The sequence below is a fragment of the Sceloporus undulatus genome, chromosome 1 (genome assembly GCF_019175285.1).
Source record: "Sceloporus undulatus isolate JIND9_A2432 ecotype Alabama chromosome 1, SceUnd_v1.1, whole genome shotgun sequence".
Classification (NCBI taxonomy): Eukaryota; Metazoa; Chordata; class Lepidosauria; order Squamata; family Phrynosomatidae; genus Sceloporus; species Sceloporus undulatus.
Window position 1 is genome coordinate 58,951,850 of NC_056522.1, and position 20,488 is coordinate 58,972,337.

The 20,488-nt window shown below is 42.4% G+C and overlaps 2 protein-coding genes across 4 annotated transcripts in view; one reads left to right on the forward strand and one right to left on the reverse strand.

Moving 5' to 3' along the window:
• The window catches only part of GPATCH11 (G-patch domain containing 11), a 12,528-nt gene extending 9,088 nt beyond the window's left edge, over nucleotides 1–3,440 (reverse strand). For 2 of the 3 annotated variants that reach the window (XM_042451740.1, XM_042451760.1), the window contains exons 1-3: nucleotides 3,326–3,440; nucleotides 2,275–2,358; nucleotides 382–608 (exon numbers count right to left, since the gene is read on the reverse strand). In XM_042451740.1, coding sequence (XP_042307674.1) covers nucleotides 382–608; nucleotides 2,275–2,324 — 277 coding nt within the window. In that variant the 5' untranslated portion in view covers nucleotides 2,325–2,358; nucleotides 3,326–3,440. The remainder of the gene's footprint in view (nucleotides 1–381; nucleotides 609–2,274; nucleotides 2,359–3,325) is intronic. The other variant, XM_042451750.1, reaches the window with a different exon arrangement.
• HEATR5B (HEAT repeat containing 5B) overlaps nucleotides 3,426–20,488 on the forward strand; it is a 77,255-nt gene continuing 60,192 nt past the window's right edge. The window contains 7 exon segments of the mRNA XM_042451727.1: nucleotides 3,426–3,547; nucleotides 7,355–7,518; nucleotides 8,869–9,080; nucleotides 11,900–12,008; nucleotides 14,382–14,531; nucleotides 15,740–15,911; nucleotides 16,661–16,818. Coding sequence (XP_042307661.1) covers nucleotides 7,393–7,518; nucleotides 8,869–9,080; nucleotides 11,900–12,008; nucleotides 14,382–14,531; nucleotides 15,740–15,911; nucleotides 16,661–16,818 — 927 coding nt within the window. The 5' untranslated portion in view covers nucleotides 3,426–3,547; nucleotides 7,355–7,392.

The following is a 20,488-nucleotide window of genomic DNA, read 5'->3' on the forward strand; positions in this document are numbered from 1 at the left end:
ATAATAATAATAATAATAATAATAATAATAATAATAATAATAATAATAATTTGTTTTATTTATATACAGTACCGCTATTCCAAAGATCATAGCGGTGAACAGCAAGTAAGCTAATTAGCAAGTAAGCTAATTTGCCCCCAACAGTCTGAGTACTCATTTTAGCGACCTCGGAAGGATGCAAGCCTGAGTTGAGCTTGGGCCCTTTTTCTGGTCTTGAACTCGCAACCTTGTGGTTTTGAGTGAATGGCTGCAGTACAGGCATTTAACCACTGCGCCACCAGGGCTCCTGTGGGGAATGCCACATTTCCTACTTGTGATGGAACACCAGACACTGTAACCGTATTACTTTTACATCTTGAAAATTCACATTGAGAAACTCACCGCTCTTGCCAAGAGGCTGCCCAGTTTTGTAGCCCATCTTCTGAAGCATAGCAAAGCCTTTATTTTCATTGCCCAATGCAATATTTAAGACGGTGTCACGTTGTTCTTTTTCCTGCTCTTTTATACTTTTCTGCTTACTTTTTTCATTGGCTTCTTTTTGTTTTTCTTCTTTCTTAAATGTTTCTTTCACCCGCCTTGGCAACGGCATTCCTGGCCTGACATCCTGGCTGAGCAAAAAGTAAAGCATCAATGAATTATAGACTATAAAGGACAAATTCCTGTCTGAAATGCATTTTTATACACGTATTAACACAATTATTAGATTAGATTTGGTAAATTGTTGACAATCTTGGTTTTGATATGTCTATTCTGTGAGTGTGAGAGCCAGCGCTAGACTACAGCTACAACTCTGGACACTAGGGCTTGGCCATGGAAACCTACTGGGTGACCTTGGGTAAGTCACACTTTCTCAGCCTCAGAGGAAGGTAGAGGCAAACCCCCTGTGAACCATTCTTGTTAAGATTGTGATTGGCTTGCCTTACGGTAACCATAAGCCGGAAACAACTTGAAGGTACATAACCAACCACTTTGTGAGCAAATATTGAGTCCTTCAAATTGGATATGAGTTACTAACATAGATAGATAGATAATAATATGGACACATCTAGATGAACAAAGACTAAACCAACTATCTTTCTCTCTTTCTTTTCCTAGTACCTGTTCCCTATTAGATCCAAACAGGGGGTCACAGAAAGCTGCCATGTACAGATTTAGATCACTGGTCCATCTAGCTCAGTACATCAAATCTGACTGACAATGGCTCTCAGCGTTTCAGAGACAATTGTTTCCTAGCCCTACCTATAAATGACTGATATTCTCTGGTGGTCTTTCATTCAACCCTACTTAGCTTCCAAAATCGGTAAGACAGGGTAGTATGTTCATTTCAAGTAACTCCCTGAATCTGGAGCGTAAGGTGTACAATGGTCATTCGAATGGTGTTAACTCTTGCTTAATGTAACACTGAAACTGGCATGCAACAGGAGGAGGAGCAACAAGAGAGGGCACAGTGCTTTTCCACAGCCTCATATATGATGCTTTACAAAGACCTGGATGATTCCCTAAAAGTCACCACTGTGTTATGTTGGCAAGTGCTTTTCCTTTGTCTATTTCCTTTGCTTCTGAATAATAATTAAGCTACTTAAGTGTTAGCAATGTGGAACCTAAACTATTTAGGAAGTGTATGTAGAAAAGGAAATTACACAAGATACTGAAAAGCCTTCAAACAGATGAACTGGGATGAGAAAGTTCAAACACATGGACAGGGATGGATAGGAGGGGAAGTAGAGGAAGTGGATAAGTCAAGAGCTAAATGTGCTAATGGCTCAAAAATATAATAGATACATTTGTGAGATGTATTTGAGGAATAAGAGCAAGAAAGTCCTATTAATTGTTTTCCTCAGAGTTGTTTTAGGCATTTATCAGTTTGAAGTACAGTGGTACCCCGGGTTACGAATTTAATTCGTTCCGCCGCCGCGTTCGTAACCCGAAAATCTTCGTAAGCCGAAAAAGCCATAGGCGCTAATAGCGAAAGCCGCGATTTCGTGCGAAAAAGCGCCGAAAAGCACCAAAAAATTTTTCGTAACCCGAAATAACCTTCGTAACCCGGAACAGTTTTTTTTCAATGGATTTTTTTCATAACCCGGAAATTTCGTAAGGCGGCACATTCGTATCCCGGGGTACCACTGTATGGCATATTAGCAAGACCTTTTACCAAAGATTGTCTGATACCCAATATTTATTGAGCATCTGAAATGCACAAAGCCATTTTGACAAAAAACAGCATATTTACTAGGCAATAATGAGCACATACATTTAGAAAAACAACCTACTTACTTGATATTAATGAAGGAATCAGACATATAGTCTTCTTCTGGATCATCCATGATTTGTATCAATATTCAGCTCCAACCGTTTTGCCTATCAATGAATGATATTTTATTAGTTTTTAGAATGCACCAAAAGTAAAGTTTTTTCCGAATGTCTAAACTGTTGTCTCTTCCAAATGGAAATAATCTGATTTGACACCAATTTAACTGCCATGGCTCAATGCTATGGAATTCTGGGAACTGTAGTTTGTTGTGGAATCAGAGCAGGAGCTGAAAGGGGGGGATAGATCATCGTCCCTCCACATTTGTAGCTTTGACTTTTGCAGCTTTGATTACTCACAGACTTTATTAATGTGTCCTCTCTAGGAATATCTAGGTCCTCCAGCACAACTCTATGGCCAACTTTACTCAAAGGTTGCACTGGAGGACCTAGAGATTCCCAGAGGGAACACTCCACTAGGCATCTGTAGCAACTGCAGGGCACTTCTGTGATCAATGTCTGGCATTGAAGGGCCTAGATATCCCTAGAGAGGCGCTCTCTCAGGTAAAGGCTTGGTGCTTTCGTTGTCTGGGGGTCCACGGGGGTCCTGTGCCCCAGCCCCAGTTGTAAGAGCACTTACAGAGTAGGGCTGGCAGCTAGGAGCTGGCATCCCGGCCTCATGCAGCCGAACCAGAGAAGGCGGAGTCCAGTGGTAAATAAATGCTATTGGACTCAGCCTGGCTGTCCGGCTGAAGTAAGTGTGGTCCCTGTTGGGACTGGCGTCCCTCCTGCTCTCCAACCGAGGGCGCCTCTTACGCCAAGGGTGCCCAGCTGTGCCCTTTCAGGGGCCTCTGGACTTCAGCTCCCCCCCAAAATCCCAGGCTACTGGCCACCGTCGCCGAGGCCTCTGGAGCTGAAGTGCGAAGCCCCTCAAAGAGCACAGTTTGGGGACCCCTGCTCTGGGCTTTGGACATACAGCAATGCTCTTTAAGGCAGCCCTCTGAGTCTCAGGGCTCCATCCCACGGAAGCCTTTCCAAGCGGCACCCAACTGGGTTATTTCCCTCCCAACCAACAAACCTTTCCTTTCTCCTCCTCACAGAACCGCCATTTCCCGGCTCGAGCCAAGTGCGCATGCGCGCCCGCACTGTCGCGCTTCCTGGGTGGCCATTGCGCATGCGCCTCAGCCGGCGCTGAGGGAGAGGAAGGTCGGTTGCCATCCTGGGCTATGGCGACGGAGGGCTCAGGTCCCTCTCGGTCCAGCGCCACGGCTGCCTCCCTCAGCAGCAACTGCCGGTGAAGGTGGGTTTGTGAGGGGCAGGCCCCGGGGTATATTCATATGCGTATGGGAGACGTACAGCCGCAGCTGCTACGGGGGGCGAGGAGGGCCAAATTAGGGCGGGTTGGGGCGCCTTCGCGGAGGGGATGCTTGGTTCCAGCTTCAGGGGAGAGGGAGACCCAAGAGGAGGAGGACAACATGGAGGATGCCCAAGACAAAAACAAATGGGGGATATAGCCATTTGGGGAAAGCTGAAAGCACTCCTAAATCCATGCTTCTTCTCCTTGGCCCTGCTCAAAATAAAGGACCCTTTGGACAGGAGGGTGAAAGGGAAGAGGAGGGCCAAGACTGGTCACCCTGCTGCCTATATATACATGTAAATCTATGCTTCTTAGTGTTGCTCAAAATGGAGGACCTTTTGGAATCCCTCCTGGACAGGAGGCTGAAATGTAGCACATGTCCTGGAAAAGGAGGACATCTGGCCGCCCTGTCAGAGAGCGGGTCAGGGACAGAGGGAGAGGCTTCTTGTTTTGTCCCCTTGGCACCCTTATTATCACTGAGGTGGCCAAAGGATGGGGCATAGATAACTCTTAAGGTTGGTGGACTGGTAAAAAGACAAAATAAACGGTCCCTGAAGAAATCAAGCTTGAATTCTCCTTAAAAGCCAAGATGACTAAATTGAGGCGGTCGTAATTTGAGCATCTGATGAAAAGGCATGACTCTTTAGAAAAGACAGTAATATTTGGTAAAGTAGAAGACAGTTGTTATTAAGTTATTAACTGCCTTTGAGCCATTGTGATGTAGTGATTTGAGTGTTGGACTTTGGAGACCAGGGTTCAAAGCCCGGCCCAGCCATGTAACCCACTGAGTGACCTTGGATAAGTTACACTCTCTCAGCCTCAAAGGATGGCAATGGCAAACCCCATCTGGAGAAACTTGCCAAGAAAACCCCATGATAGGTTCAGCTTAGGAGTGGCATAAGTTGGAAACAACTTGACAGTACGCAACAACAATGAAATATCTGGAATGATTACTGAAGAAAGTCAAGGAAAAAAGTGCAAAGCCAGATTTACAGCTGAACATTAAGAAACCAGAAACTCATGACCACAGGTGATTTACATAAGTTGATAGTGAAGACACTGAAATAGTCAAAGATTTCCTATACCTTGGCTCAGTCATTAACCAGTATAGAGGGCCTGAACAGACAGGCCAAAATAAAGCTGCTTCAGGTCACTTTGGAGGTATGCTGTTTAAATGACACACGTACCTTAAAGGCCAGAAGCTGTGCCAAAGCTACACTCCAGTCCTTAGGACTGGATCATGGCTTTGGCAAAGCTTCCGGCTTCTTAGGACGCATGCATCATTTAAACAGCATACCTCCAAAATGATCCATAGCAGCTTTATTTTGGCCTGTCTGTTCAGGCCCTGAGACTGCAGTCAGGAATTCAGAATAAAACTATGACTTGGAAGGGAAGCAAGGCTTAAAATTGACTTGGAAAAGGATTTTAAATATTTACTTTAAAAATGGGCGAACAAACTATATTTATATTAATGAAAAAACTGACACAACAAACCATGACACGTTTTATTACACACATAAATGATAATATACAAGAATATATTATTTTAGCATGGCATGGATCCCTGTGAAGGATGTCATAGGCTTACAGTTATAAATACAATTATGTTGGGATTTTATATAACTGATGTCTGACTGGTTTCTTGTAATAGCTATTAATTGCTGCCATCAGTGATTGAGTTCCATGTTGTCTTTAATATTCCCCATCTCATCTGTTCTTATGGATTTAGGGCTATATATATATATATCTATGTAAAATATATATTTTAAAAACTTCTCTTCCAGTACACACTTATCAAAATACTGTGTTACCACCAGCATTCAAACACCCCAGACACCAACAGCATTGTGAAGAATCTAAAAGGAGGATGGATTTGGTGTCCTTTGCAAAGGTTGCCATTCCTCAAAAGGCCATGTTCATACATAACCTCCATGTTAATGACTGCTCCAGAATTAACACCTCAGAGAGAAATTCTTCAGGCATCATATATTGTGTTATCTCCACTTTTTAGGAGACACTGGTGGACTATGTAAGAGATAAAAACCATCAATGCACTATAGAACAGTTATTGTTGCAAGCTGACATGCACCTTGGTGGAGGAGGAAACAGTATGTTCACCCTCAACCCCCTCTTCTTTTATCCATCACCTTTGACCCAGTTACCCCCGTATCTCCCATGTGTCCTCATGAATCTATCCCCACTTCTGTGCTATCTCCCAGGCTGTTATCTCACCTCTCTATCATATTGTTAGCCATTCCCGCAGTTGAGCATTCAAACACACCATATTTCCTCCATTCTCAAAAAAACCTGTATTGACATGTGTTTTATATCTAATTACCACACATGATATGATTCTATGATATGATACCACACAGTTTCCCTTCTCCAGACTCCTGAAGCATATTGTTTACTCCCATCCTCTCTCTCTTTTTGAACTCGCCCTTTGATGCCTCTAATCTGGCTTTTATTTCCTACACTGAGCATCCTTCCATGGCAAATCGCCAGTGGTTTCATTGTCAACTCCATGGTCTTTGTCCAGTCCTCATCCTTCTTGCCCTTTCTACAGATTTGGATACAGTTGATTAGTCTCTTGCTTGTGTCACTTTATGTCCTAAGTGTTCGTGGTTCTCTCCTTAGCTATTTGTCTTCCAGCCTTTTTCACAGAAGAAGCTTTGTTTTTAAAGTGTCTCTTAATTAGAATCTTACTGGGCTCCAGACATTTCTGTCAAGATACTTCATGTTTGCATAAATCTCATCACATTTCATAGCTTTTGGTTCTAAAATGGTGATGACACCTAGCTGCTTTTTTCTACCCCAGAACTTTCTTCCTGCATCCAAACTTGTATCTCTGATAGTTTTGCTTGGGTGTTTCATTGCTTATCCCAGGTTCAATATGTCCAAGCATCTCATCATTTCTGGCTAGTCCTCTTCTCTTTGTTCACTGGCCTTTTCCATTGAGAGCATTGATATCTGCTCATTTATTCTTATTTAAAGTATTTATATATTGTTTCTTAGCCTGTCAGGGCACCCCAAGATGATTCATGATGTGTAAATATATTTAAAACAATCAATCGATAAAAGCTTTTAAAAACAAATGAAAAATGCTCTGTAAATTAATTTAAAACCAAACAGCTCTCTCTTCAGTTCTGCCTGCTTCTCCTCCCCACAGCTTCATATTCAGTCTTTTACCTCCAGACTATCTCTCTTAGTGAAATTCCAGCAGTATGACCCTTTTATTCAGTAAAAAAATAAAATAAATTGGTTCATGCTTTGGTACCTTTGATTTTATTTTGTCCATTCAAAAATCTCCTTTCCCCAGAAATTATTTTCCCTTTGCCTTGTCCCTTTTGTCTTGTACTGCTCCTGTTCTAACCACGTCCTTATTTTTTTCCAAATCTGAACAATCACTTTCTGGAAAATCTTTGGAACAAACTTTGTAATTAGGCTAAGGTGTCCATGTAGTACAGTAAAAGAATTACAAATTCTCTCCCTTCTCCATCCCACCCATCCCCATTTCCATTGTAAATAGTAAACTGTTTGGGACTTGTCAAACTTGACCTTTGTAACATGTGGATAGATAGTCCTAAATACTGATGTACCAGTGCAATTGATTTATGTTGTTTGCCCACTGAGATATAGTGTAAATGCCATTAGTTAAATGATGAGTTTTTTTCGTAAACTGCCACTAGGACAAAAAGTAAATAATAACATCTGTTGTTCTATTATATGTTCTTTCTTTTTCTATAATAGGAAATAAGTGAAGTTGTTAAAAATTAATTTAGCCAGCCATGGAGCTAGCTCACAGTTTATTATTAAATGAAGAGGCTTTGGCTCAGATCACAGAAGCAAAGCGACCAGTTTTCATTTTTGAATGGCTGAGGTTTCTTGACAAAGTCCTTGTAGCTGCTAACAAGGTATATTTTCATTTTTCCTTTTTGCTTTTATTTTTATGTTTGTTCTTCAATAATATAAACAGGCTGGGATACACTTGAACACTGCAAACAGCCAAAAATGTCTTACTGAGATATATAAAACCTTTGTGTTGCCTTGTTGGTCTGTGACCAGCACAGTCTTATACACCTCTACACAGAAGTAAGTCCTGCTGACTCTAAGGGCCCAAACAGACAGGCCAAAATAAAGCTGCTTCGGGTCACTTTGGAGGTATGCTGTTTAAATGACACACGCATCTTAAGAGGCCAGAAGCTGTGCCAAAGCTGTGCTCTGGTCCTTAGGACTGGAGCATGGCTTTGGCGTGGCTTCTAGCCTCTTAGGACACATGCAGCATTTAAACAGCATACCTGCAGAGTGACCCGAAGCAGCTTTATTTTGGCCTGTTTGTTCAGGATCTAACTCTTCTGCACTGGGAGGAGTATGAACCCACAATGCATCTCAGTAACTGATATTTTGAACTTTTTTCTTTGTTTCATATGATAAACCATTGATTTAAGGTGAATAGCTTGCTAAGCCATGAGTTGTAATTTCTTTCTAAGTAAAATTGTATCATTAGGTTTGAGGAAACGTCAAGTAAATGGGCAGTGCAGAAAACCAATATTGACTTTGCTTAATGAACCATCATCTAATGATGCCAGCACATCTTCATGTAAAGTAAGATAACTAGTTGAGTCTCCCTTATCCAGAATTCTGAAATCGAAATATTCCAAAACCAAAATTGCCCACATGGGTGGCTGAGATAGTAGCACCTTTGTTTTCTGATGGTTCAATGTACATAAACTTTGTTTTATGCACAACATTACTAAAAATATTAGGTATAAAGTTACCTTTAGGGTATGTGTATAAAGTGTTTATGAAACATAAGTGATTTTCATATTTACACTTGGGTCTCATATTCATTATGTACAGTGTGCCTACGTCATACACGGGCGCCTCTTACGCAGCTTCCAGCATACTGCGGACCGGAAGAAGCAATGGTGCGCATGCCACCACGGGCACAAGCCCCATTCACTTGAATGGGGCTTGAGCATCCACATTTCTTCCCTTCCGTGGGCAGGGGGGGAATGGATTCCCCGCGTAAGGGTAGGGTGGACTGTATATGCAAATATGCCAAGATCTGAAAAACCGAAATCCAAAACACTACTGGCCCCAAGCATTTCGAATAAGACATAACCTGTACTAACCAAAAATATTGTGCAAATTTCCTCCAGTATTCATCTATACAGGTGAATAGCAGTCAGCTAACAGAACTAAACATTTGTATTTTGAGATGTAGCTGTCAGAACTGAGAAATCTGAATTTTTTTTAAACAGACGGATGTAAAAGAAAAACAAAAAAAGCTTGTTGAACAGTTAACTGGTCTTATCAGCAGTTCTCCTGGGCCACCTACCCGGAAATTACTTGCTAAAAATCTTGCTGCTCTGTACAGCATTGGAGACACCTTTACTGTATTTCAGACTCTTGATAAGTGCAACGACATTATCAAAAGTAAAGATGATACTTCTGCCTACTTACCAACCAAACTGTAAGTACTGTAATAGCTTATTATGAGTACTGTAACAAGTAAGAAAAGCAAAGATATAGATGTATTAGTCTGTAGAATCAGTACATAAAAAGATCTTGTAGCACCTTTGAGACTAACTGAAAGAAAGCGATTGGCAGCATGAGCTTTCCTAGACCAAACTCTACTTCCTCAGATGCATTTTGTGGAGCGGAAACCAGACACAGACATAAATATGCCATTAGTATGTGAGGATGTCAGTTCAAATTAGAAATCCTTTATGTATAGAAAATAAAGTTGCTGATGTTCATTAGTGCACAAAGACATAGCAAACTGAACTTTGTGCATGGAGATGAACTGACAGATCTAGTTTTGCAGTGGGACTAGCCTGTGATGATGGCAATAGATGAATGTAGGGCACCCCCATTAGAATGGGGTCAGATAGTGTTGAAGTAAGTGTAATGTATCATGAAACCATTGTCTTTGTTCAATCCATTTCTGAGGGACTGTAGTTTGTGGATTAATTCCAATTCAGGTGTTTCTCTTTCCAATCTACCTTTGTAGTTCTTCTTTTCAATTACCTCTGTTCTGAGGTCTGAGATAGAATGCCCAGGGAGACTGAAATGTTCTGCCACCGGTTTTTGTGTGTTCCCCTTCCTGAAGTCTGATTTATATCCATTTATTCTCTGGTGCAGGGACTGGCCTGTTTGCCCAATGTAGAGTGCTGAAAGGCATTGCTGAGACAGTATAGCATAGATCACATTGGAGGATGAGCACGTGAAGGCCCCCCTAATATTGTGGGTGATACCATTAGGTTTTGTAATGACATTTCCTGGATAAATGTGTGGGCAGAGTTGGCATCTTGGTTTGTGGCAAGGCTTGGTACCTGTGTCACCATCTGTGTCGTCCTGTAGGTGAGTACCTGTTTGAGGCTTGGAGACTGTCTATTGGCGAATAAAGGTCTGCCACCAAGAGCCCTTGAAAGAGTGGCTATGGCCCATTACAAACGGGCATAAAGTACGTCCTCAGGACATACTAGGGTTAGGAAAGGGCGTGCTTTACGCACGCCCCTAACCCTAGTACGTCCTGAGGATGTACAAGATGGCGGTGCCTGTTCTACACTTGCGCCGCCACTTCTGGGGCGCGAAAAGAAGCGCAATTTTGGCGCTTCTTTTTTGTGGCGCTGGGGAGCTTCGCGGTTTGGCCGCTGGGGCTCCTCGGCGGCACTAATGGTGGCGGCGGCAGACCGCCACTTTCAGGCGGTCTGTAATGTGCCTATATTGTCCAGAATGGGTTGGAGTTTGTTGATTATGTGCCTGAGTGGTCCCAGTTGGGAGCTGTATGTTACCACTAGTGGGGTTCTCTCATTTCACTCCAATTTGTTCTGTAATAATTAGTCCTGGATACACGTCTTGTCTTATTTATTTGTTTTTTTCACTTCATGAGATGGGTACTATAGTTTGAGGCATGTTTGTTGTAATTCCTTGAGTTTTGCATCCCTGTCTTGTGGGTCTGAGCAGATGCGATTGTGTCAGAAGGCTTGACTGTAGACTATGGATCTAGTGGTGTGTTCAGGGTGGAAGCTGGAGACGTGTAAGTATGTGTAGCGGTGCAGTGGGTTTGCGATACAGTGTGGTGCTTATCTGTCCATTTTGTAGCTGTACCGTGGTGTCCAGAAAGTGAACTTGTTCAGTAGATAGTTCCAGGCTGAAGCTGATAGCGAGGTGGAAGTTGTTCAAACTCTGGTGGAATGTCTTGATTGAGTCCTCTCCATGAGTCCAAATTATGAAGATATCATTAATGTACCTCATGTAGATGAGTAGTTTCTGGGTGCAGGTGTTAAGGAAGCGTATTCTAGGTCAGCCATGAAGATATTGGGATATTGTGGTGCCATGCGTGTGCCCATGGCAGTGCCATTACCTTGAAGATATACGTTGTTATCAAAGGTGAAGTAACTGTGTGAGAACAAACTGGCAGACCTTAGTGGCTATGTCGAATAGGTTCCCATCTGGAAGGATGTTCCTGATGGCTTATAGTCCATCTTTGTGTGGGATGTTGCTGTACAGGGATTCCACATCCATAGTGGCTAAGGTGGTGTTTCCTAGAAGTTTGTGGATGGATTGTATCTTCTGTAGGAAGTCCATGGTGTCCCTCACATAGTTAGGGGTGTTGGTGGCATATGATTTAAGGATATTGTCCATATATTTGGAGGAAAAGACTATAAGTGTTCCAATGCTGGAGACAATAGGCCATTCAGGGTTGCCCTGTTGTATGTATTTTGCCAAACTTTATTTGGATAACAAATTATACTTACAGTGAGTCCTTTTGATATGCAGGGATCCGTTCTGGACACACACACACGCATCTCTCGCATATGGGAAAAAAACATGTATGCTCAAATACCATTGGTTTCAATGGTGGCATGCCCACATGCATTCCTGTATTGCACACGCCATTTTCTCCTCCTGGGCTTGCCTTAAACTCAAATTCGTACAAGGCAAGCTCCCCTATGGTGCATTTTGAAATATGTGAGTAATGTGAGTCATTCTGTGGGTGAAAGATGGAGTAAATCATGAGACTCAAAACTGTTTGTGAAATTGTTCTGAAATGTCTGTTTTACTTGTCACCTTATTGTTAATTCTTCTGAATTGTTGCCAATTCATTTCTAATTTTTTCTCTATAGGCAAGATGTAAGTTTGAATTCTCTGCATTTTCACCAGAGTTTGTGCATTGCATAAATCTGCCCATCCTTGCCTGAAGATATTTATCCTTTAATCAAATGCGCAAATTTACCTGTATGATACTCAGTGGACAATGCTAGTAATTATTTTGCTTTTTTGTAGCACTGCAGTGGCATGTGTTGGAGCCTTTTATGAAAAGATGGGGAGAATGCTGGGCAGTTCTTTTCCAGAAACAGTTAACAATCTATTAAAATCCTTGAAAAGTGCTGAGGTGAGTGAAAGTAATGTTTAAGAATGTCTTACATATTCACTTTCTTTCCATGTTTGGTTAACAGACATTATCCATTTTACAGCAGGTTAACTACATCAGTTAAGGACTTAATCAAAACTTTCAAAACATGTGAAGCCGAAGCCTTTCATGGCCGGCATCCATCGTTTTTTGTCAGTTTTTTTGGGCTGTGTGGCCATGTTCTAGAAGAGTTTATTCCTGACGTTTCACCAGCATCTGGCTGGCATCTTCAGAGAAGATGCTGTTGAAATGTCAGGAATAAACTCTTCTAGAACATGGCTACATAGCCTGAAAAAGCCCACAATTTTTTTTCAAAACAGTTTGTGGCTAATCTGTTCTCTTTCCTTCATTTTGCCATATAGTTCAGATTGAAAAATTGTATCTGCTGCTATTAGTTTAAATTGGAAACTGAGGAAACCTAGTTGATTCAAACAAAAGATGTAATTGTGTTTTAGCACTTCCTTGTTAACATTATTTATTCATTATCTTTACTGGTTCTGTATTCTTTTGTATTTCAAAGTGTGATTTTGAGTAGACAGAAATTTCATAGCAAGTTGAATTTTTTTAAAAAAACAACTGGCAGTCTTCTTCCTAACATACACATTTATCAGATGTTGGGTTTGGGGGTAGGTGGGTGGGTGGAAAGGATGTATTTGGCAAATATAGGCGGGATACAAACCGCCATTTAGTACGTATACAATACGTACTAGGGTTAGGAAGGGGCGGTGCTTCCGCACCCCCCTAACCCTAGTACGTATTGTATACGTACAAGATGGCGGCGCCCCTTCTACATGGGCGCCGCCATCTTTACGTACTGGACGCACAGCGTCCAGACGTGTCGCGGCGCCTATGACGTCGCGAGTCCGCGCCAGGCGCCTCGCGACGTCATTGAGGCGCCGCAAAAAGAAGCTCCGAAATGGAGCTTCTTTTTTGCTCCGCGCGGGAGTCGCGCGGTTTGGCTGCTGCGGCTCCCGCGCGGAGCAAATGGCGGCGGCGGTGGACCGCCGCAAAGCGGCGGTCTGTACCCCGCCATAGTTTAATACATAAGGTCTGCAACAATGTTACATCAGAGACAACATCAAAGCCACTCTGTATGGTATGGCTTGGAAATGGGATGTAGATGTTTCTCCTGCCCCTAGAGCAGGTTTTTGAAGTGCATAAGAGTGTATGGTGGGTGGTAAGATCCCATCTCCTGATCATGTTGACAGAAGCAATTTTGCTGATTGAAGCAGATCTTGGCCATTATGTCCTGACAGTAGCCTCTTGTCCTGAGTACAGATTCTGCATCAGGACTATCAGATGTGTTGGCACTCCCATGTCTTTAAGGGCATTCCATAGGCTTTCATGCTCTATGCAGTCAAAGGCTTTGCTGGAGTCAGATTTGCAGGTGACACCAAATTAGGGGGTGTAGTTAAATCCCCAGGGGACAGCAACAGGATTCAAAAGTACTGTAGCTTGACAGATTGGAGAACTGGGCCAAAATTAACAAAATGAATTTAAATGGAGATACCACACCACTACGGTGCAGTGGTTTGAGCACTGGTTTACTACTCTGGAGATCAGGGTTCGATTCCCTGCTTATGGAAGCCTTGAGCAAAACATACTCTCAGCGGAAGGTAAAGGCAAATCCTCTTCTGAAGAAATCTTGCCAAGAAAACCCTGTAATAGATTCACCTTAGGGTCACTATAAATTGGAAATGATTTGAAGGCACACAACAATATCTAGGCATGAAAAATGAAATGCATGCGTATAGGATGGTTGAAAGCAGTACATGTGAAAACGATTTAGAGATCTTAGTAGACCATAAGTTAAACATCAGTTACATTGCAATAGCAAGTACAGCACGCCCACTCCATACACAGGTGTGCCATACGTGGTTTTTGGTTTACGCAGAAGCTGTGCTGCAATCTATTGAATGGCGTGTGCACACGTGGCATACGTGCCGCAAGCACAAGCCCCATTCTGAGCATTAGAAAGAACTGTTTTATTGTAACAGCTGTTCAACAGTTGCATAAATTGGCTGGGAGTGTGGTGGACTCTTCATTTTTGGGGGTGTTTAAACAGATGTTAGATGGGCTATTTTTAGGAGTGCTGTAATTGTATATTCATGCATAACAGAGAGCTGGACTAGATGGCCCTTGTGGTCTCTTCCAACTCTTAAGATTTTATAATTAATGAAGTATACTGTTGTTTGAGAACATTCGGTATGCCAATTTATTCTTATGATTAAAGTCTTGAAGAAATAAGCATGCCATGTCATTATAATCCCCAATATTAGTTGAGTTACAAAACAATTTGTTTATAATTTCTCTTTCTCTTTCTTTTGCTTCTATGTTTCCACTGCATTTTTATAGTCACAAGGCCGGAGTGAAATATTAATGAGTTTACAAAAAGTCTTAAGCGGGCTGGGTGGTGCAGCAGCTTCTTGCCACCGTGATATTTACAAAAATGCTAGATCTCTCCTGACAGACAGAGCCATGGCTGTTCGATGTGCAGTAGCTAAGGTAGGACCTCTTTTCTATTGCATACTATAGAAACATTTGTTTTGGTTCTCTGCAGTTTTCAGATGTCTTTATTATTTGTTTTAATATTTTTAGACTGTGTAGTATTGGTACTTGGGGTCAGCACTGCTCTGCTTGTTGCAAAGGCCATTGCTGGACAGCAATGGTAATAGAATTTACATTCCTATACTACTTAATAGTGAACTCAGCACTCTCTAAGTGGTTTACAATCTGAAGCCAGTTGCCCCCAGCAAGCTGGGTACTTATTTTACTGAGCTATGAAATGAGTCCTGGGATCAAACGCACAACTTTGTGGCTGCAGTACAGGCACTTAAACACTGTGCTGCGAGGGCTCCTGCTGGATGTAACACTGATCATTGTTGAAAGGTTTGATGTGGTCTGGTAGTTGGCTTCTCTGTCAATTGGTCTTCGGATTCAAATCTTACAATGGATAATAAATCTTTGTAATTGGGTTGTAAATGACAAGAAATAGCTGTTGTCTCTCTTGCTGAAGAGAGAATGCTATTAAGGCAACAATATAAAACTTCATAGTTTTTTGTGGGTTTTCCGGCTATGTGGCCATGTTCTATAAGAGTTTATTCCTGACATTTTGCCAGCATCTGTGGCTGGCATTCTCTGAAGACGCCAGCCAAAAATGCTGGTGAAATGTCAGGAATAAACTCTTATAGAACATGACTACATAGCCCGAAAAACCCACAAAAAACTATGGATGCCGGCCATGAAAGCCTTTGACTTCACAATGTAAAACTTCCTTATCTATTCAAATACGGAAACTTTTATTTTAGTAGAGAATTTGGCCAAAACCCCTTATTTTTTGTTGTGAAGGAGCTAGAAAGATTATATGGCAGATCTGAAATTATAAGGTTGGAGGTGGCTGGACAGGACCCCATACAATGCTACATTTTAAAACTGAAAATTGTTGAAGTGTGTTTGGAAAGGAATTAATGTTTCTATCTTGTTGTCTAAATTTAGCAATAACATTAGATTAAACTCACATTTTCCAGAAAGTATAAACACAGATTTTACTCTACATTTTTCAAAAGTTCTGAAGTGATTATGCCACCATGCACAAACCAACAGGGATAAATGATGACAGGAATTAATAGTTTTGGCAGTATTCCAGTGCTGTATAGATACGCATTTACCAGTGTTAACAATCCTTGGTATTTATTTATTTATTTATTTTTTAGTGCTTACTGGAACTACAAAATGAAGCTGTATTTATGTGGACAGCAGAACTAGAAAATGTAGCCACTCTTTGTTTTAAGGCTCTGGAAAACTCAAATTATGGTGTACGAGTTGCAGTATCCAAACTTTTGGGGACAGTTATGGCTACAGCACTGATACCAAAACAAGCAGCAGGTACTAAATACTGAATTGTATATGTAATTATAATTCTGTACTTTTATTTCATATTATGTATGTATTCTGACATAAGTTGAATATATTTTTGCAATTTTGAACTGTGGACTAGAGTTGGGAAGGGATTTGTCTTCTATGTTTTTGCAGCTTGCCAAGGTTAAATCATTCATTTACAATGACAGACCCTGGTGTATTGAGACAGAAATCCTTAGGATTGGAGCACAGCTTCTGGCTCTTAAGATGTGTATATCATTTAAACAGCATACCTCCAAAGTGACCTGAAGCAGCTTTATTTTGGCCTGTCTGTTTGGGCCCCAAGTTGTCCCCTTATTTGGTCTCTTTCTGCAGGCAGACAATAAAAATACTTCTTTAAAAAAATAAAAAGCTGGGCCTTTGGTTGTTAACTGGTTGTTGAAGAAGTCTTTTAATGGGGATACTGTCCTTTTCTTTTCATAACATTAAACTATTTTAAAGATAAATTGTTTTAAACTGTTTTAAATTAATGTCAAACTGTTATAAATCTGTGTTTTAATAGAATTACTTACTGTTTTTAATTTTGTAATATAAATTACTTTTCATGGATATAGGATAGGTTTTGTTTTAATCTTTGCTATAAGTTACCTTGGGTCCCATACTAGGAGAAGGGTGGGATAGTAAACAATAAATCAATTGTGTAAATACCTTTATTACTGTAGAAAGGCATGGTGCTTCTCAAAATATTCTTTTACATTATTATTTTTCTCTTGAAGTGATGCGGCAGAATGTGAAGCGAGCTACACTGGAAGAAGTCTTGGAACTCATGGCCACCGGTTTTCTGCGAGGGGGATCTGGATTCTTAAAAAGTGGTGGTGAAATGTTAAAAGTTGGAGGATCTGTCAACCGAGAAGTACGAGTTGGAGTTACTCAGGTGCATTTATGTTTTTAAAATACAATGGGCCTGCCATGTCAGCAGGCTCACAATCTGTGGATTTAAATGCCCATGGATCACCATACCTCACATTATTTAGTGATGACGCATGCACATGGGCATGCTGACATGGATACACGCACATTCTCACCCATTGATTAATATAGGGTGTGAGTGTCCATGTTTTTTCCCATCTTCAGGAGTGCAGAACTGAACCCTCATGGATGGGAAAGATCTGCTGTATTTATTTTACACTTCAATTGTTTTTAATTGAGATCCATATAATTGTGCAGCTAGTTCTGTTTGCCAGGTGGCCTGTGAATATGTTCTTTATACAGTAGCCCCAGTGACAAACCTCTTTAAAAATGGGGCATCAGCAGTTTGAAGAAAACAAGTCCAAAATCCTATTGGGTATGCCCAAACATTCAAGTCAAATGGGATACACACGAACATGGTATAACATTAGACACTAATAAGAATCTGTCTTCTTGAAGCCGCAGCTAGCCTGGAGCAAGAGCTTTAGAGCAATGTCCAGAGTATTCCATGTATGTATGTATGTTCCTGTTCCTTTCCTCAGAGGCCTTACCCTCTGTGTGAAGAACTGAAATCCTAGATAGTGTCTACCATACTGATTAGATATTAAGCACACTGATTAGATATTAATCTTGTCTTGCGACTTCTTATCTTAGTACAGTTGGCCCTCTGTATCCACTGATTCTTTATCCATGGATTCAAACATCCAGAGCTTAAAAATATTCCAAATAAATAAATAAATCCACAAACTAAACCATGATTTTTTCAATTTATATAAGGGATGCCATTTTATTACAGTACTATCTATTGTATTTAATGGAACTTGAACATCCACTGATTTTGGTATCCACAGGGGGTTCTGGAACCCCAGCAGATACCAAAGGCCCACTGTATAGGCATTTTATAATTAAGCATTGTATGATTATATAGTATTTTATCTCTTCATATTTCCCAGCAGAGAGGGTCCTGTCCTCCTGTAATTAGGGTTTAGCTCCTCCTATTTGTTCCTGTAGGCAGGGACTATAAACAAAAGACCGGCCCCTATATAGGGAGGAGCTAGCCCCCCTGAGCCCCAGTCTTGTTCCTGCCTATGCTCCTAGCAGGATGTGTCTCTTTGAGCCAGCAAGGTTTTTCCTTCTCCGAAAGCGGTTTGATAGTTTTCTTGGCCTTCCCTTCTCCTCTCTCCTGCCTTTCCCCCCTTCTTTGGTGGTGGCTATGGCAGAGGACCCCAAGAGCACTGGCTAAGGGTCATCCTTAGCTCAGGCTTCCCTAGCTCAGGGTCTGCCAGCTCAACAGAGGGAGCTGGCTTCAAAGGGAGACCCATTGCGATGTGTTTGCTGTTGCTCTGCAGCTTCTTCACTACTGCCACTCCAGTCCTTTTATTCTCTTCGTTTCTCTTGCTGCCTTGGGAGCATGAAGAAGGACTTAACATGGCAAGGGCTCCCAGGATTGGAGAAAGGTCTTGGCTTTGCCAATGACTCTCCCTCTCCTCCAAGCTGCCCCCTCTCATGGTGGGAGCACAGGAGATTTCTGCAAACAGCATTGCAGCACATGGGAGCCGTGGGAACAGATGGTGAGGGGTTTCCCCTCCATGTCTCTGTTTCTCCACATCACCTCTGCCCAGCCTGTTTAAGGCCAGGGATCATGGAAACTTCCCTCCTCAGCATCTCTGCCCAGCCAGAGTTCAGAGGACAGGCCAGCCAAAGCCATGGCAAAGGATTTTTCTGCATCACCTCTGCCCAGCCTGTTTAAGGCCAGGGATCAGTGAGGAAACTGGCCGGAAGTTATGGAAACTTCCCTTCTCAACATCGCTGCTCAGTCCATTCAGGGCCAGAGTACAGGGGACAGGCCAGCCAAAAGCCATGGCAAGGGTTTTCTCTGCATCACCTCTGCACAGCCTGAAACAGGGCCAACGTCAGGGAGTCAAGCCAGCCAGAAGACACAGGATAAAGGTGAGTACCAGGGGCCCTCTCTCTCTAGCCACCATATAACCGTTGCCAGCTCTAATGCCCTCACTCGGGGCAGGCATGGCCATGAAGCCTCTGCCATGGCCATTGCAGGCATTATGCCTAGCATAAGGTTTGGGACTCTGCCAGGAGGGCAGATGGGGACATAAACACTTGGTCTTCCCCTTCCTTCCCTTCTTTGGCCCCAATAGCACCCAGGACCCCAACAGGTGTGAGGGATCCTTTTGCAGACTGCAAAGCACATGGTGGTGTTGCCAGGGCTCCTGCACTTTCATTTTGAATTCTTATAATGTGATGGTGTGTAAACAGGCAGAGGACTCCTCTTATATGTTGTACAGCCGCATGGCTGTAAAGGAAGCTAGACTTGGCCCACCAGGAGCTGAAGCTTCCAACTCTAAAATGGTCTTTTTTGGCTGCCACAGACCATCCCACAATAAAGCACAATATGGCTTCATGTCCTCCACAGAGAGAGGATGGCCTCTGCCACCCACTTCTAAACATAGGCTGGAGGGCCATCTATCGGTTATGCTTTCATTGAGAGTTCCTGCATGGCAGAATGGGGTTGGACTGGATGACCCTTGGGGTCTCTTCCAACCCAAGGATACTATGGGAGAGCACATGGATACAAATCGTCCTGTGTTCCCTCCCAAAAAATTACAACAACAAAAAGGGTTAAACCACTTGTGGATATCATGGGTGGAGAGTTCCCTTCACCCCCAATTGTGTTTGGCTGCCCCAAACTATGTCACTCTTGAGAGAGCAGCTTGAGCGCTTGGCCTCTCCTTTCCATCAGAGATTACCCTTTCTCAGGATACAGACATACCTCAGGTAAATGGGGGGCCATGTCCCACAGCAGCCCCTCTGCCCTTCCCAGCTACCTATGCAAGTGGGAAGGGAGTTGAGGACCAAGCCAGCTTCTATCATGCAGCCAGGTTACTAAAGCCTGCCTGAGATTATAAGGGCTAAGCTTGTAAACCCCAGCTTGAAGTTGGGGCTGTTTCAAACCTAAATAAAACAAAGTGCCCTGTGAGTATCAGGGCTACACTACAGGCCATATGCAGCTATCTACCCATGTTTAGCAATGCTCTTCAGTCACTGCTAATCCAGGAGCAGTTTCCTCAGTGCCTGGAAGAGGCTACTGCCCAGGCAGCCTCCCTTGATGGGGCAAATAAAGGAGGGGAGAGCCCCCAGACCAACAGGTCTGGGGGGTTCAGATTTACAAGAGATACTGGTTAACTTTTTCTGGTGTTCATTTTATTACTGTTAGCCCATGAAGTTTGAGTTGTGCTGTTTCTGCTCACCCCCCTCTCCTTTTTCCAGGCCAGAGAAGATGCCTGGAAACTAATTCAACAAGGGAAGGGGCTAGTCATAAGCCAACATGATTATTTTTCTTCCTTCCTCATGGGCTTCCATCTCTGTCTCCATTGGGGCCAGAGCCCTTTTGCTTTTGCTGGAACAGCCTAAGACATAAGATGAGCACATGGTTCTACCTCCTTTGTGCAAACTGTTATCAGCCATAGTACTTCTCATTAAGAGCATAAGCATTAACAATTCAGATTCATTTGAATGCTAATAGACAGGGTGACTCAAGCAAGGAGAAGGCCTCTGGTCACTCAGCAGACCTCTAATGCTTACATGCATTGAAGATCTTTGGTAAAACATCTCATATG